The 17,289-nt window shown below is 34.1% G+C and overlaps 1 protein-coding gene and 1 pseudogene across 1 annotated transcript; both read left to right on the plus strand.

Moving 5' to 3' along the window:
- The first annotated feature begins 5,183 nt into the window (after positions 1-5,183).
- On the plus strand, positions 5,184-6,041 carry LOC145091743 (thaumatin-like protein pseudogene; annotated as a pseudogene).
- Positions 6,042-9,598: 3,557 nt separating this feature from the next.
- Positions 9,599-10,891, plus strand: LOC145091744 (Peptidyl-tRNA hydrolase II (PTH2) family protein). The gene is made up of 2 exons (XM_079029533.1): positions 9,599-10,053; positions 10,656-10,891. The coding sequence occupies exons 1-2, from the start codon at positions 9,697-9,699 to the stop codon at positions 10,836-10,838; spliced, it is 540 nt and encodes a 179-aa protein (XP_078885659.1). The 5' UTR covers positions 9,599-9,696; the 3' UTR covers positions 10,839-10,891.
- Positions 10,892-17,289: the final 6,398 nt, after the last annotated feature.

Consider the following 17,289-nt stretch of genomic DNA (forward strand, 5'->3'; position numbering starts at 1 on the left):
CGAAATCCAACTCCAATATATTGATTTACAAGCAAATTATCAAGTTTCATACTACACACTTGTTATGATATTGAAAAAAGATACAACCTTCCACCTTCATCAGAGTTTTGAAATTCTATAAATCAAAGAAGTACACCACAAAAATCATGTATCGGGATTGTAAATCAACAGATTGACGGGGTAAATATAAAGAATACCTGATTGCATGAGATCATTTAGCCATGAATTTCCTGGATCATGTATGTTTGAGAGAACCAGTAATCAAGATACACACAAAAGATAAGATGAAACCAAATTATATATATATATATATATATATATATATATATATATATATATATATATATATATATATATATATATATATATGTGAAAAGAGAATGAGGTTGTTATGTACCTAACATTAGGTGTAGAACCATTCAAAACTACGTCGTTTTGAACTAAAATATAACTACTAATCTCTAATTCCTCCAAAACCTTGATTTTCTCCTTCATTTTAGGTTTAGACTTTAGAGTACTTTTACCCAAATTTTATTATACGGTCGGCTACAATGTTTACAATCCGACTGTTAATTTTGATTAATTAATTTAAGAAATGGGTCATTGATTTCTTTTGGAAGACACCGTCGATTACTTTGTTAATAGGAAAAAAACAGATGAATTGTTTTCTTATTATATGTAGGACATAAATCTTTATATTCTTATAGTATTTTGGTTTACACCATTATCACCCTTTAAATGATGAATTGTTTATTCTGAATTTAAATCATGAATACCCCAATTTAAATGGAAAAAAAACCACAAATAATCCAATTGAACAATTGCCTTGTGTTACGAAATTGTTTTGTAAACAATAATGTTCAATAAAGCTCCTATTTTGTTGATGGAAATACATTGGAAGGCATAGATGTATATATGTTTGGAAATGGGTTATATAAAAGGAAAATATTTTATAATATTTAAGTAAAACTACACGTTTATTAGCAAAAATGGTCCCTATTTGGTGGTTTAGGTCCCTACGTCGTTAAGTTTAAAAGTATGGCCGTTAACTTTTGGCAAATGACGGACCAATTATGCAATTTTTCTTTTTCATTTTATTGAATTCTTTTAATTATATCTTTTTTAAATTCTTTTATTTTGGATTATTATATATTAATAAATATTATTTTTAATATATTATATTTATATATTAATAAATATTATTTTATTTTGATTATTAATTTTTTTGAATTTTTTCTTTATTGGATTAATTCTTTTTATTGGATTATTATATATTAATGACTATTATTTTAACATATAATATTTATCTATTAGCAAGTGTTATTTTATTGGATTATTAATTTCATTTAATTAATTTTTTATTGCATTAATTCTTTTTATCGGATTATTATTTAAATTTATTATTTTTATTTATAATAAATATTATTTTTTTAATTGTTTTTATTTTCTTTTAATTGCTTTCTTTATTGTTCTAAATAAAAATACCAAAAAATCTCACCCACCCCACATCTCCTAATTTATTTTAAATATTTGGAAGATAACATATTTTGGACAACACCACCACCATCACTCAGTCACCACCATCAGCATCACTCAGTCATCGTGTTTATTTTAGTTTTTGTATATTGACATGTATTTAAATTTGTTATATATTTCAATAAACTTATGATTTTGACTTATGATTTTGACATATATAATTTCCCTAAATATATATTGTACATGAATTACCAAATCCGAGTACTCGCTAGTCGACAATCGGCCAAACAAGTACTGAATAACGAGTTCTACAACATTGTCACCACTTGTAGTGGCTATGGTGGTTTCAAAAACCCTCGATCTAACATTTTCACCATCGATAACGGTATCGGTAATGAATGGTTGGTCGTAGGCTATATGTTTTATGGGGTTTATTGCGCATTGTGTGGGTAGTCGAACGGTGTAGTTTTTGTCGAGATTGGCTGACTATAGGCGATGATCGACAATTTCCAGCGAGATGATATGACGACGCAAGATGGTAGAAGACAACGAATGAAGGAGCTGACCATGAGTGTTTGGATCGGACCTCCTAATGGTTGTAGCAGAATATGGTCGGCTTGATGGCAAATATAGAGGATTCCAACGGATTGTGATGAGGTTGTCTTAGGTGGATATTGATGGCACTGGGTGTAACAAGTTAGTGGGGTTTCCGCTGAACAATCGATGAAGTGATTGGCGGTTGTCCCACCGATTTTCTACGATGAGACATGACACTTTTACGTATTCTGATGACTTTGTGGTGTAACCAATAAATTAAAAAGAATTAATATTATACATTATAAATTATTAATCCAATAAAATGATATTTATTATATATTAAAATAATAATCCAATAAAAAGAATTAACATAACATAAAAATAAAAGAAATTAATAATACAATAAAGTAACATTTATTAATAGAAAAATATTAAATGTTAAAAAAAATATTTATTGATATATAATAATCTAATAATAAATAATTAATCCAATAAAAAAATTAAAAAAATTAATAATATAATAAAATATTGTTTATTAAAATATAGACATAATAAAATTAATATTTATTAATATATAATACTCCAATTAAAAAGAATTAATCCAATAAAGAAGAAATTAAAAAAAAATAATTAAAAAAATTAATAATATAATAAAATAATATTTATTAATAGATATTAATCCAATAAGAAAGAAATTAAAAAAAAAATCAATGTACAATAATTCAATAAAATGAAAAAAAAAATTGCAAAAATTGTCCTTGTAGTTATGTTTAAAGATAAAACTATAAAAATGGTCCATAGGGGTAAATTTGTTATTTCCAAAAACTTAACAGCCAAGTTGTTAAACTTAACGAGATAGGTATCAAAACCACAATAAAACCATCAAATATGGACATTTTTTGCTAATAATTTTGTTTTGGACCTTTCCTACAGAAATTGACAGCGGTCAGGGACAATTTTTGCAATTTTGTCTAATATAAAAGAAAAATATTTGGAAAAAAAGAAAGCAATTATAACAAAAATAACCCACCAAGTATAGATACATAAATGAAATACAAGGTTTGTTACGACATTAAAATTATGATTTATTATGTATTTGAATTGTAGTAGTATCGAGAAGTAATACAATGAACACGGAGACAATGATGAATCAATGCTTGAGCAACATATATAATACAATTATAACAAAAATAACACCTAGACCAAGTATATATACATGAATGACAAAATATGTTAATATCAAGATATTATGCTTCATTTATGTTCATCGTGTTCATCTATGAACCCATATTGTCGTGTTCATCTATGAACCCACAGGTATGTGTGTGTGATTCCAGAAACATGTTCAAGTGTGTTATGTGTATGTGTTTACATAGATGATTTTTATGGAAAAACACACACACACACCCCTGTTGGTTCATAGATGAACACGATAATATGGGTTCATAGATGAACACGGTGAACCAAAATGACAATTTGGGTTCATAGATGAACACGTTGAGCTCAAACCTGTAAATCGATTTCTGGGTTTTGTTAGGGTCGAAAAAGGTTGATTTTGAGAGCTTCTCCACAGATGAACGAGGTGAACACACACACACACACCAGATTTTACCAATTAGTCAAATTCTGTTTGCAAGTGTAAATCGATAGATTTAAGATGCAGGTGATGAATTCAAACAAACTTTTATTGTTTCTGATTTGGTCGATTTCTCAAGGTCATCATCTGAGGGTTTACCGAGATGAACACACACACCTACACAAATCATTTTTCAGAGATGAGGGCTTGAATATTTTTTCAGGAATCATTTTAGAGACGAGGGCTTTAGCGTTTTCAGAAACGAATTCAGAGATGAGGGAGGTCTTGAGCATATTTCATTCTCTAAAAATTCAAATCCCCAAAATGAATCCCACGTTTCAGGTTTTGATTGTCGCCATCATTGCAATTGGTGCTGCCAATTCGAAGAAGAACAAACATATTATTCAACTCACTAAGTTTATTGATTTATGGCAGATTTAGGGGGTTGTTGGGTGAGATCAACGAGCAAGATCGGATGCGAAATCAAGGATTAGTGGTTCTTGTTGTGAATATACTAGAAGCCATTGAAATCCTTTTGTAGAAGACGATGAACACACTCAATTTTGATTTCTAGATTTTTGGATTTTAAGGGGAAAAAGAAGTTTATCGAAGCCAATGATCACCACCACAGCAAGGAAAGAACGAGCAAGATCACAAATTCGCAAATGCAGTGGAGCATGACACCAAAAAAAATCTAGATAAAGTAATTAGACGAATTTGGGGCTGCAATCGGGTGGTTTGGGTGAGAGAGAGACCTCTTATTTTTTTAATTATTAAAATAAATAAAGAAATAATAGATTTTAAAAAGCAAAAGAAAAATGGAAAATAATTACACTAAGAGTATTATAGTTATTGAAATATTAATTACACTAAGAGTATTATAGTTATTGGGACAATTTCCACATAGAAACATTGCTAAAGGGACCATGAAGTCAAAAAAAAATTAAAGTTTGACTAATTCTCGATAAAAATACATACCACAGAGATTATTTTTACAGTTTTGTCTAAAATATATTTAAGGCTGAGGGAGTTTCCTTCACCAGAAAACTCCCTTCCAGTTTGCAGCTCTCGCCATCAGATGTGCTCCTTGCCTCACCAAATATGGCTTGCGACTCTCAGGCATCTAGTGGAAAGAGAAGGATAAGGGAAAGGTGTGATTGGTTTGTTTATTTATTTTATTCTTTTTCAAAATAAAATCTTTCAACGTTTAGATGCTACTACTCCATATCTTATCTTTTACGGTTGGGATGCTACCGCTCTCCCATCCGATGTGGCATAAAAAAAATCCTATATGGCAATGCCAAGGCCTAAAAGTTGTATTCCTTCAAACAAATTCGACATTTTTAAGTACAAGTGAATGTTTGGCATTGGCATGCTAAGCATTCATGATGCTTTATATTACTTTTAAAGCAAGTTGACGGCGGCTAACATATTTAATTAAGATAACCAAATTCTTCGATAAACATGACACAAAGGACAATCTGTTCTTTTGACTTCATCGGCCAAAGAAAATGACTATGCAAGTTTCTATCTTTTATCGTCTCAAATATGCTTCACATAATCACATCTGCACCCTATATAAACCAGGCTTTAGTCTCACTTCATATGCACTCACAACAACGATGACCACCTCTACAATTTCCACTTTCCTCCTCTTGGCTCTTCTTTTCCACTTCACCAATGCAGCCATTTTCGATATCCGAAACAACTGTCCATACACTGTCTGGGCTGGAGCAGTGCCCGGCGGTGGTCAACAGCTTAATCCAGGTCAAACCTGGTCTTTAAATGTGGCAGCAGGCACATCACAAGCTCGTATATGGCCACGTACCAACTGCAACTTTGATGGGTCGGGTCGAGGCTCGTGTCAGACCGGTGACTGCAACGGCCTCCTTCGGTGCCAAAACTATGGCACCCCACCAAACTCATTGGCTGAATACGCGTTGAATCAATTTATGAATCTTGATTTCTTTGATGTTTCTCTCATCGATGGATTCAACGTGCCTATTGAATTTAGCCCTAACTCTGGTGGGTGCACCCGGGGCATCAAATGCACTGCGGACATCAATGGCCAGTGCCCTAATGAGTTACGAGCTCCTGGTGGTTGCAATAACCCTTGCACTGTGTACAAGACGGATGAATATTGTTGTAACTCAGGGAACTGTGGGCCGACTTATTTTTCGAGATTTTTCAAAGATCGATGCCCCGATGCTTATAGCTACCCCAAGGATGATCAAACTAGCACGTTTACATGCCCTGGTGGAACAAACTATAGGGTTGTGTTTTGCCCTTCCAACGCTATTCAAAATATAGCTAGTGATATATAAAGATGATCATAGTCTAATTATTAGGCTTGCTTCTTAATAATTTGTAAGAGCATAAAAACACCAGCTTTGGAGTGTTCATGACCAACGTAATAAAAGATTATACACTTAATGTGTTTGGTTTCAACAAACTTAAGAAGAAACACAAAACATTACTTATGAATTTAACTTCAATTTTTGGATGGAAAGGCTAATAGATTTATAGTGAAATGTAGGAAATTGGAATTTGGGATTAAATTGAACATCCTCCTTTAATCCAATGGTAAGACTGATCATTTTCTATATTATCCATCAACTTATAAATGCTTTATACTAAGAGTAATTTTGTGAGAACTTCCGCGACCTGATCATCAGGCATGTAAAATTCCACTTCTATATCCTTTCTTTTGGCAATTTGATCCATCGAGAAATGATACCATGTATCTATACATGTTTGGTGGTTGGGTTGCAGTAGCGGATACATGGGGGTTAACATCTTTTTTTACCTACATTTTATATATGTAGAAAATTTATGATTATAATTGATTTTCAGTTAATACCCCCATAATAATAGTAGTTTTACACTATGCACCCCCTTACAATCATCTCCTTTGGGTTGACCAACATCAAAAAATGGACTGATTCTACTTTTTTTTTTTTTTTTTTTTTTTTTTTATTATTTTTTTTATATCATCAAACTTAGATAATTATGTTGCTTTATTTGTAAAAAACATGCTTGATACCGATATAAGTTACATATTTGCTATTATAAGCAAAAACAAAAAATGTAAGTAAAATTGTATTATTAGTAAAAAAATAAAATATGCCACCTATATTGGAAAAAGGAGTAACACAAACAGTAACAATTACAAAACCCTAACTCCCATTAGAATGAGGTAAGGGGGTGGTAAGATGGTAGGAAGTCGAAACTGTTTCCCGAAAAGATATCTTGCAAACAAAACATAAAATAAATAAAGAAATATAAATAAGATTAAACGCCTTATCGTCGGGTAAGATCTCATGTATATTAACATGTCAGTACACTTTGAAACAATACAAAAAATATAAATATATAATTAAATAAATTAAATAGGCAGTGGTTAGTTGTTAATAAGTTAATGAAAAAAAAACATGTATAATCAATAAAGAAGAGAATAAATAGGGTTAAGAAAAAAACATGAGCACATTGTATGTATACACAATAGTGTAAATAAATGGCAGCAATAAGCTGGGAAAAACACTAGCTTATCACTTGGAGCAAACACTATCAAATACATTAGGCAGGAAAAAGGGAACCAAGGACAAACTCATAAGATTATAAGTGCAAAAAACAAAGGCCGACCAGAAAAGACTACAATTACATACACTATAAGCAAAATACTAGCAATAAAGCATTGATAACTCTCCCTTAAGCATGCAACAGATAATAACAAATACAAGCAACCAGTAAATAGAGAGCAATAGGGAATAATAGCAAAAAGCGAGTAAGTTGCCATTTACCAGAATTTGGCGAAAAAAGGAAAACCCATAATTACATTTCATCTTCAAAGAATTGCATTGGGTACAATAATATTTTGCCATTCAAAGTCCGTTACATGAAGGGGTTGAACAATTTGGTTCCAACTGGTTTAATTTTGAGGCAGTTCATATACAATATTTTGTTACCTCTTTTTTTCTTTAAAAACTATTTTAAAGATACCTTAATCACATACTCTCTAAGAGTTGTCAAATACCCATCTAGCCATCACGAACCATACCATAATGGTTAATTGCAAAAAAAAAAAGCCTAAAAATCTGAAAAACAAAACAAATGGTTGACCAATTTCAGATGGGTTGTTAGTGTAGACTATTGGATTTTCTTTGTATAGGTGGATGAGAAAAAAAAAACATTTTTCTTTAATGGGTTAATGAACTAGAAAGGTAAATAACTATGGTCTTTGCTCATATTAAGGTAACCATGTTTTTTTCGTATACATTTGACCATTGAACTTGTTTGACCTGTTCAAAATAAGGTAATATGACTGGTAATTAGCGGTAACATTACCTTATTATGAACATGTCAAATAAGTTTACTGGTCAAATGTGTACGAAAAAAACATGGTTACCTAAATATAGACAAAAACCAAAGTTCCTTACCCATTTTGGTAATATTAGGTTCTTTATGTTAATTGCATGTAGTTATAAGATCCATTGATGTGACATGAAATTGGGTTGTCCGGTCTTTATGTATGAGGAAATGGTCAAGTCTTGGACCAACCCAGTTTAGGCCTAGCTGGGTTAGGTTGTATACGCTTAAGGGGCTACGTTGTTTGTGCTTTAAAGACCTAGCAACACAGCTTAGCCCATGACTAGTCGGGATTGAACTGGGTTAGACCAAGCCTAACCTAATTGTTCATTGACTATCGGAGCCTGATCCCAAGACACATTCCTTGAGACGGTTCTCGTCCAATATTACCAAAATGGGTAAAAAACTTTGGTTTTTGTCCATATTTAAGTAATTATGTTTTTTCGTACATTTGACCAATAAACTTGTGTGACTTGTTCATAATAGGGTAATATTACCGTAATTACGGTAATATTACCGTAATTACCATTCATATTACCCTATTTTGAACAGGTCAAACAAGTTTAATGGTCAATTGTTAACGAAAAAACATACTTACCTAAATAAATAAATATGAACAAAGACCAAAGTTTGTTACCTTCCTAGTTCCTTAACCCTTCTTTAATTGGGTTTGGGTTTCATACGAAGAGTAGTCCTCAACGTTACATTTTATTCTTCAAAATGCACATGTTGGCAATCAAGTAACTTGATTTACGTTAACCTCTCAATTTGCTCCTTTTTTGCCCTTTTTAGTTTAAGGAATATTATTGTTGTAAGTTAATAGATTTTTGAACGGTATCTATTCTTTTCTTCTTTTTGATTTTATTATGAGGGTATTATTGAGAAGCATTTGAAAATAGATGAAGAAATATTTTAAAATTCAAGGGTGGTTGTGCAAAGAAAAAGTTACACATACTTATTTTATCCTATCTTTTTGTTTTCTTTTCTCTTCACAATTTCACTATCATTGAATGTTTAGGTGGAAATTAAGTTTGTGACATTCTGTGTACATACTATTGGTTTATTAGAAAAAGCTATCAGCCTATTTTAAGTAGTTCAAGAGGTAAGGACGAAAGGTTGGGTTACAACTTTCAATATAAAATGGAAGTAAAAGTGGGTTACATACATAAACGTTTTAGTAATAGGATATACAAAAAAATATGTTGTTGACATTAGTAATACTAAAAAGCACTTTCATTTCTTTTGACATGTATTTCGTTTCAATTTTTTGATCTTTACTTGACGCATTCATTTTTTTTCCCTTTTGTCTTTCCACTTTTTATGCAAAACAAACTATTTATTTTAATTTACATCATTTTGCTACACCTTCTAAGGTTGTTTTAAGATTCAATGACTTTTATTTTAAATGACTTTTATTTTAAAGGGTCCATTCACATCAATGACTTCTATTATTAACTATTATTACGATTAAGTTTCAAATTTATTTTTTATTTTGAAACCCCGTGTAATACGGGTTATAACCTAGTTATTATTATATCCGAACAGTAGAAATAAAATAGACAGTAGTTTGACGGGTTTTATAGTCTTATTTATTTACATTTACATGATTATTTGAATTCTCCTCGTAAACGAGTGTATATTGTAGTCATGAATTTCTTTCCATTCCATTCTTGGTATTCTTCAACGGGCCATAATCCAGTGTGGACGGATCGGAGGCACAACCTGACTACAAGAAGGCAAATATGACCACTCTACAGTCACCACGTTGTTTGATTTCTCATATTACCTCCTTTAAAAAACACCTTACGCCGTCGTTCAGGAAGGCACTTCCCTCTTCACTCCATTTGCATATTCGCCGCCACTCGACTCCCATGGCCTCCACCGACGCGACAGAGGTTTCGGCCACCGAGAACTCGGAAACAACTTCCGACGTGCTAGTACAGTACGTAGTGCTCCGACGAGATCTGATAGACTCGTGGCCGCTAGGGAGCGTTGTAACACAGGGCTGCCATGCCTCCGTCGCAGCCATCTGGTCACACAAAGATGATCCTCACACCATCGACTACTGCAGTCCCACCAATCTCGATTCAATGCATAAGGTAAGTTCTCTGTTTCACCGATTGTTTTAATTTCATGAATTTTCAATGTTAGGGTTGTGAATGCGTGCTGCTAAATTAATTGAATTATGCACCGTATACATTTGTTGAATCTCGATCTTAATTTTTGGGGAAATTTCATTGCGAGGAAACCTTAATACCAGTTTTTACTTGGTTCCCGTCTGTATTCAATTATTCTATTTTAAATCAAATAATTTTATGTAGCAGGTTTAATTTTAGTGTACTTATGTCAATTCCATCCTCATCCTAAGAGTAAGAGTTATGATGATGAACACTATCAAATATGTTTGCAAACAAACTAGTTGCGTTAGATTTGTGATCTTTGAACACCATCTTTACTTTGTAGATTCAAAGTTGATAGAGTTTAGTTATCATGATTCGAGAGGGTTGAATTTCAAGATGAAGCTGAAAACTTCTTTCTTGTTGTCTCTGTTAATTCTTAGCTGAATGTCTTTCTTAGTACAAAACAGTGTTGGGGTCCATAAAAAGATGAAGGGATTTAAGTAAAATTGGATTAATTGTTTGTTAATAGGAAAGTTATGATAATGGGACTACCAACAAATATATGCATTCGAATGGTGTAGGTAACGCTTGAGGTGAAAGGAGAAGTACAGTTAAAGAACTTATCTGAGAAGCTTAAAAGCAATGACATTGCTCATAAGCTATGGATTGAACAACCGGAGAACACTCCTACATGTCTTGCCTGTAAACCCTATCCCAAATCAGTTGTTTCCTTGTTCTTCAAAAAGCTGAAACTCTGTAAGTGATATGATTTCATGGTGCCAAATATCTAATGATGAATTTTGTGTTGTTCCTTTCATTCTAAAAGTTATCAAGCTACATATGATTTGTTGTTGTGTATTATATCTGCATGGCTTACAGTTGTTGGTGGTCTAATACATGTAGGATTTTAGGTTCATTGACAGACCCCAAGTAATATTAAATTAAGAGCGTCATTAGTTACCTTTTATGTTATGTACAGTAACAAACAAAAATTGCATTTGAAGTGCATTGGAGTGAGACAAGGACGAGCACAAAAATTGCATATGTGTATGTTGTTGAGGATCAATAGTGGCCATGTTGGTGGTGGGACTGGGTTTTTCAATACTACATATGTGTAAGGTCACAAATGTCTAAAACGGAAGTGTAAAACCATTAGAAATTAAAAAAAAAAAAAAACAATTTCTTAACAGATGCAACACTCAAGTGTGTATGTGTGTGAGAGGGTTTGGAGCAGAAGATGATTAGTCCATGGATTTAGGGATAGATAATTGAAATGGGTTTTTCTTGTTTTGCAAATGGTGCGATTTTCTTATTGGAAAACAATGCACATAAATTGGCTGGAATCTGAGTATCTGACCGGAGAAAATGAAGGGTAGTAGGAGGGAGGCAGTTGCCGGAGGAGAGGATAAAGAGTGTGAGATGGGGTAGCGTGGTGGGTCAACAAATTGGAGAGTGGGATCCACCTTTAACTCTAACCATAATTATAAATAAATAAAAATCAATAGAAAAATGGTAATTTAATAAACTTAGTTAAACAGAGACCAAAATCACAATCAAGCGTTGTTGGAGGACTATCTATGAAAGCCGCAACTTTTTTAGATCTTAGACAAAGAACATTGTAAATCCATTTTTATAGTTTTCTCAATATTTTATTAGTAGTACAACTGAATGTTGGTCTTGATGCTTTGTATTGTATTTGTATGAGTAATATATCATGGATTATCTTACTTTTAAAGCAAGTTGCCGTCGGCTAACATATTTAAGATTAAGAATTGTATTAAACCTAATTCTTCTATAAACATGACACAAAAAGATGAGTTATATATAGGGTTGTGTTTTTTCCTTTGAATTCTATTCAATATTATAACATGTGATATATAAAGATGAGATGGCTTGCTCCTTAAACTTACCAAGACAAGAGGTTTGGCAGGGAAACATTACCGATGAATCTCACTTGCAATTTTGAATACAAAGACCGAAACATTTATAAGAAAACAGGTTTCATAGTTTTTAACTAATTTGTAATAGGAAAACTACTCATGAGTACTTGAACTCGTTACTTAAAAAACACAGTTTGTCTATTGTCCGTAACAATTTTCTTGATTTTGAGGTTATGGGGGGAAGAGAGATCACCTTTGATGATAATGATAAGCAACCCTTATAAAGCTAGTAATAGACAAATTACCCATATTTGTTGGCTAACCGGTAATAGGCAAATTACCCATGAGTACTTGAAAAACGATTTGCCCACTGATCATAGCGGTTTCTCCGATTTCAAGGGTATGAGATAGATGGCTCACTTTTGACGATGATGCTAAACAACCCCTATGGAGTTGCGTTGCAAACCCTTCCCTTGGGCACCTAGAATGGAGCTCCTAGGATTCGAACGCGGGTGGTCAATAGGTTAATGAGCCACATCTTCCACACGCCTTACCAAGTGAACGTGGGTGGTCAATCGGTTAATGAGCCACATCTTTCAGACGCCTTGCCAAATGAGCATTTTAGAGATGGTTGAACTCATTACTTAAACATATATCTAAATCAAATTTGGTAGACTGATCATTCCTATATCTTCCTTCAATTTTATAAATGTTTCATACTTGAGTAGTTTTGTGATAATGTTTGCAACTTGATCATCAGTGCTCACAAACATGCAAAATCCCACTTCTATATCTCTCATTTGGCAGTTTCATCTTACATGAGATGGTAACATGCATCAATATGTTTTCTTCTTCTAAGTGTAACAAGATTCTTTGCCAATTTAATTGTAGATTCATTATCACAAAATCTTCATAACTTTCTTTTTTTGTGTGCATGAATCTAACATAATACTCGACGCCATCAAATTGCGTGGCATGTGCATGTGCATGTTGCTCTTGCTACAAACACAACTCACTAGTTGAGATTTGAGAACGTGACAATTAATTGCTTCTTAGATGACTATGAACATGTACTACCTCCTTAGTTGAAGCATTAGCTAGATGTACTTTTATAACTCATCAGGGTATTCTATAAAAGACCACTGATTCATGGCTAACAAAACAAAGCATGATCAACAATTCCCTTTGAAACACCCCTCGTGAAGGTAATTTAGTAATACCATTTAATGTTAACATGTTATACACATTTGCGTATTTGTGTTTGTGTTGTATAGTGACCGACCCACATTGTCCATAGCCCAAACTTTTTATTGTATTGTGTGTGTATTTGTGTGTGTATATATATATATATATATATATATATATATATATATATATATATATATATATATATATATATATATATAATGAAAATGTTTTTATGGAAAAATATTCCTTAGCATGGTATCATAGCAACTTTGCTAAAATCTCTTCCTTCTCATATCTTTCCTAATCTTGTAACCCTAATTCTTTCCCTAGGCGTTGACCATCATCTTTTCCTAAAAAATAATGACTAGCTTGACTTCATCTTCTACTCTCTCATTTGAGAAATCATATGGAATAACCAATTTTCACTCCTTTGTTCTATTGTTCCTCGATCCAGAGTGTCTTAATTACGACTCTTGGCGAGAAATCTTCTACACCTATTGCATAGGCCATCGTGTAGTTGATCATTTAGATGAACCACATGATAAAGCGTTGATTGTTACCAATGAACAAGAATGAACCTATATTGATTCCAAAGTCAAACCATAGATCTATGGCATGATCTCCGACTCCTTATTGCAAAAAGTCCTAAAAGTTAAAATGACACACTACTACTTCTCAAGTTTAGATAAATCTTAAGACATTGTTTTGTGACAATAAGGATTCTAAAATTCCTCTCCATGACATGCATTCTAAAATTCCACACACGTAGGAGTTTCACACTATGAGATTTCTTAGGATTGTATTCTGACATTGTTGCTATTTTTATGATATGATTTTGAGACATGAGATTATGGTTTTATGAAATGAAATGGCTCAATTATGTTTTCTTATAAATGTTTTCTGAAATTTTATATCAAAAATGAAATTTTTGGTCTTGAAATTTTGGGAAGTTATGTTTTAAGCCCAACCTCATTGTAGAGACTGAAAAAATGGTGGAGATGGGTGTGAAGATGATTAATTGGGTATTGTGAAAATGACGATAACTAAAAGTGTTTTTGACTTTTTGTAAATCAAGATCAATTTTTGTTGTTGTAAATCTAGATTTGGGTGTAGCACCGAAGGTGGGGAAGTTCACCGAAGAAGATGAAATGGTTGGTGTGTGTGTGTGTGTATGAGAGAGTCCCTCTTATTTTTTTAATTGTTTAAATAGATAAATAAGTATTAGACTTCAAAAATGAAAGAAAAATAAGAAATAAATACCACAAGGGTATTACAGTCATTTCAGTTTATTGAGGGACCACATCTGCAATAAAACTAGCTCAAAATGACAACAAAGTCAAAAAAAGTCGATATTTTGACTAAACTTCATAAAAATTCATATATAAAACTGCATAAATGGTCAATGTGGTATATATTTTTTCTGAGGTTTTGTTCAAATCTCGACTTTTTTTGGATCAACTGTCATTTTGAAGATGTTTGTATGTGGTTTTGGTCCGTCGACAAACTAAAAAGACTAAAATGTCCTTTTATTTTTTACTTTTACATTTTTAATCATTATTTTTATATTTTATTAATTAAAAAACAAGAGGACCCTCTCCCTCTCTCTCATGCACGCGTAAACACACACACACACCCACCTACTTCTATCTTTCTCCTTTACCCACCAAAACATCGAACCCCCATCTCCATTAGAATCAGAAGCTGCCATCTGCTCCCGCCGCCACCACCACCGGATGCCACCAACCAAGGCAAGCGATTTCCTGCCTCTACCCCAATCAAAACCCACAAATCCACCGCCATCCCTTCCCGTCAGCAACCCTAAATTAGATTTGAGAAAAAGAACCCCCCCTTTTTTTTATATTGATTGTGCAGCAGTAAAATAAGCATCTCCTACCTCCATTGTCGTTCCCTTTACATTGCCTCCACCCTACCACCACCTCTGGCCACAGTCGCCACCCTCAATGGAAATCATTTTTTAGGTTTTTTTCTCAATCATAACTTAATAATTGAACCCTTTTCCAAATTTGTTTATGGTAAAAATCAAAGAAACTTATAATCAATCTTTTAAAGGAACCCAAAACAAATATTCTCGTGTTTAACATCTTCCCCCAAAATTTCTCACCATCGAGAAACCTATCGTTCAAGGTGGTTGTATAGCAACATATATAAGAGAAAAATAACATATTCAGAATCAGATTGAAGGGATGCTGTAACGCCCCAAAAATACGAGCCAAAAATTTCATTTTTAAAACATATACTTAGCAAAATATTGGAATTAAACATTCACCGATCATATTGTTTCATAAAAGTTATTGCGTATTTGGAAAAACATTTATAAAAACATAATAGTGTCAGAGTACAAATCCCCAGGAAGATCTCATGATGCGGAATACAAGGCATGTGTGTGATGTGCCGCTACCGCGCCAGCTCCTTCCCCTTCGAAAAAGAGGCACCTAAAACCAAAACTGAAAACTGTAAACACGAAGCTTAGTGAGTTCCCCCAACATACCACATACCATACAATCACATAACATACATATATTGTCAGGCATATCTGGGTGCCCGACCTACCCCTTCGGTCCTCTCGACCGGATACTGTCTAATATATCGGGGAGCTGGCCTCCCCTTCGGTCATCTCGATCAGATACTGACCAGTATAGCTGGGAGCTTGCCTCCCCTTCGGTCATCTCGACCGGATACCGACTAGCCTATCTGGGTGCTGGTCTCCCCTTTGGTCCTCTCGACCGGGTACTGGGGACTATTTGACCCCTACTACTACCACATAACACATATATCACGTAATCTATCTAGCATGGTTGGGCATGACCGCCCTTTCGGCCCTATCAACCGGTAATCTGGGGGACTATCTCCCCCTACTGTCACTAGCACATAGCATCATATCATACTAGCACATAAACATATCACAGGTAGCAGCAACGCTAGATGAATATCACAGACACAATCATCTATCATACAACTCCTACTGGTGGGCCGACATTGTGGCCGTAGACCCACCGCTACTGGAAGGTAACTCACCTCAAAGTAGCTGCTGATCTGTGTGGGAACTGACTGTCTTCTGTTGCTGCTGCCTCGGAAATCCTCCGGCTATAATCCCCAAAAAACACTCAGTCAAATACTGCTAACTGACCTCAGGGTAAAATGACCATTTACCCTTAACCAAACCAAGAGTTAAAGTCAAAGTCAACTTCCAGTTGACTCGACTCGCCGAGTTGGCTTGCCAACTCGCCGAGTCCCTATCCATTCGATTGACCATAATCTCGTCTCTGCTCGTCGAGTTAGGCATTGACTCGACGAGTTTTCCTTCTAAACCAAGGTCCAATAGTCCTTCATCCTACTCGCCGAGTTGTATGAACAACTCGTCGAGTTCATCTTCATCCGAAGAACATTCTATGATGATACTCGCCGAGTTGTATGAACAACTCGCCGAGTCTGTTCTTGGGACAAGAAGATTGCCTTGAACTCGCCGAGTCAGGGCATTGACTCGCCGAGTTCCTTCATGAGTGAGTCTGGCTTCCGACCCACTGAGTCACACCCCGTGACTCACTACTCCACCCAACAAACACGAAAAGGGGGAAAACTCGGGGACTCGCGACTCGACTCGCCGAGTCCGATGAACGACTCGCCGAGTCTTTCACATGAAAATACTATATACTCGATTTTTCTTGAATCCAGCTCATGCCATACATAGATCTGGGTTTCTAGGGCTTGATTAACACGTAAAGTTTCCAACTTTACGTGTAAATAAACACCAATGAAGGTTTTAGGCTCAAAATGCACTAAAAGAGTAGATCTAGGGCTTTCATGCAATATGGCTCCATAAAGGCAGTAGATCCAAGCTACTGGAGCTCAATCATGCCTAGATCTAGAGGCTAAACAACTTATTACAAACCCTAATACACAATCAAGCTTGAGGAAAGGCTCAAGAAGGACTTCCATGGAGCTATAAGGGACTATAAGCATGAAAACAGAGGGAAACTGAGTTATACCTCAAGGAAATCACTAAAGTAACACCAAGATGCCTGGCCTCCTTCTTCTCTTCTTGATCTACTCTCCTTTCCTCTCAAAATCTTCAAGAAAACACACCAAAATACTTCAATCTCACAAGGAACAAGGTTTGAACGAAGTA

The sequence above is a fragment of the Lactuca serriola genome, chromosome 3 (genome assembly GCF_051521515.1).
Source record: "Lactuca serriola cultivar US96UC23 chromosome 3, Lser_US96UC23_V15, whole genome shotgun sequence".
Taxonomy (NCBI): domain Eukaryota; kingdom Viridiplantae; phylum Streptophyta; class Magnoliopsida; order Asterales; family Asteraceae; genus Lactuca; species Lactuca serriola.

Excerpts from the sequence above, each read along its gene's own strand:
- LOC145091744 (XM_079029533.1), top strand. The coding sequence starts at position 9,697 with ATGACCACTCTACAGTCACCACGTTGTTTGATTTCTCATATTACCTCC. Across the intron at positions 10,054-10,655 it reads ATCTCGATTCAATGCATAAG|GTAACGCTTGAGGTGAAAGG; the intron begins GTAAGTTCTCTG and ends CGAATGGTGTAG.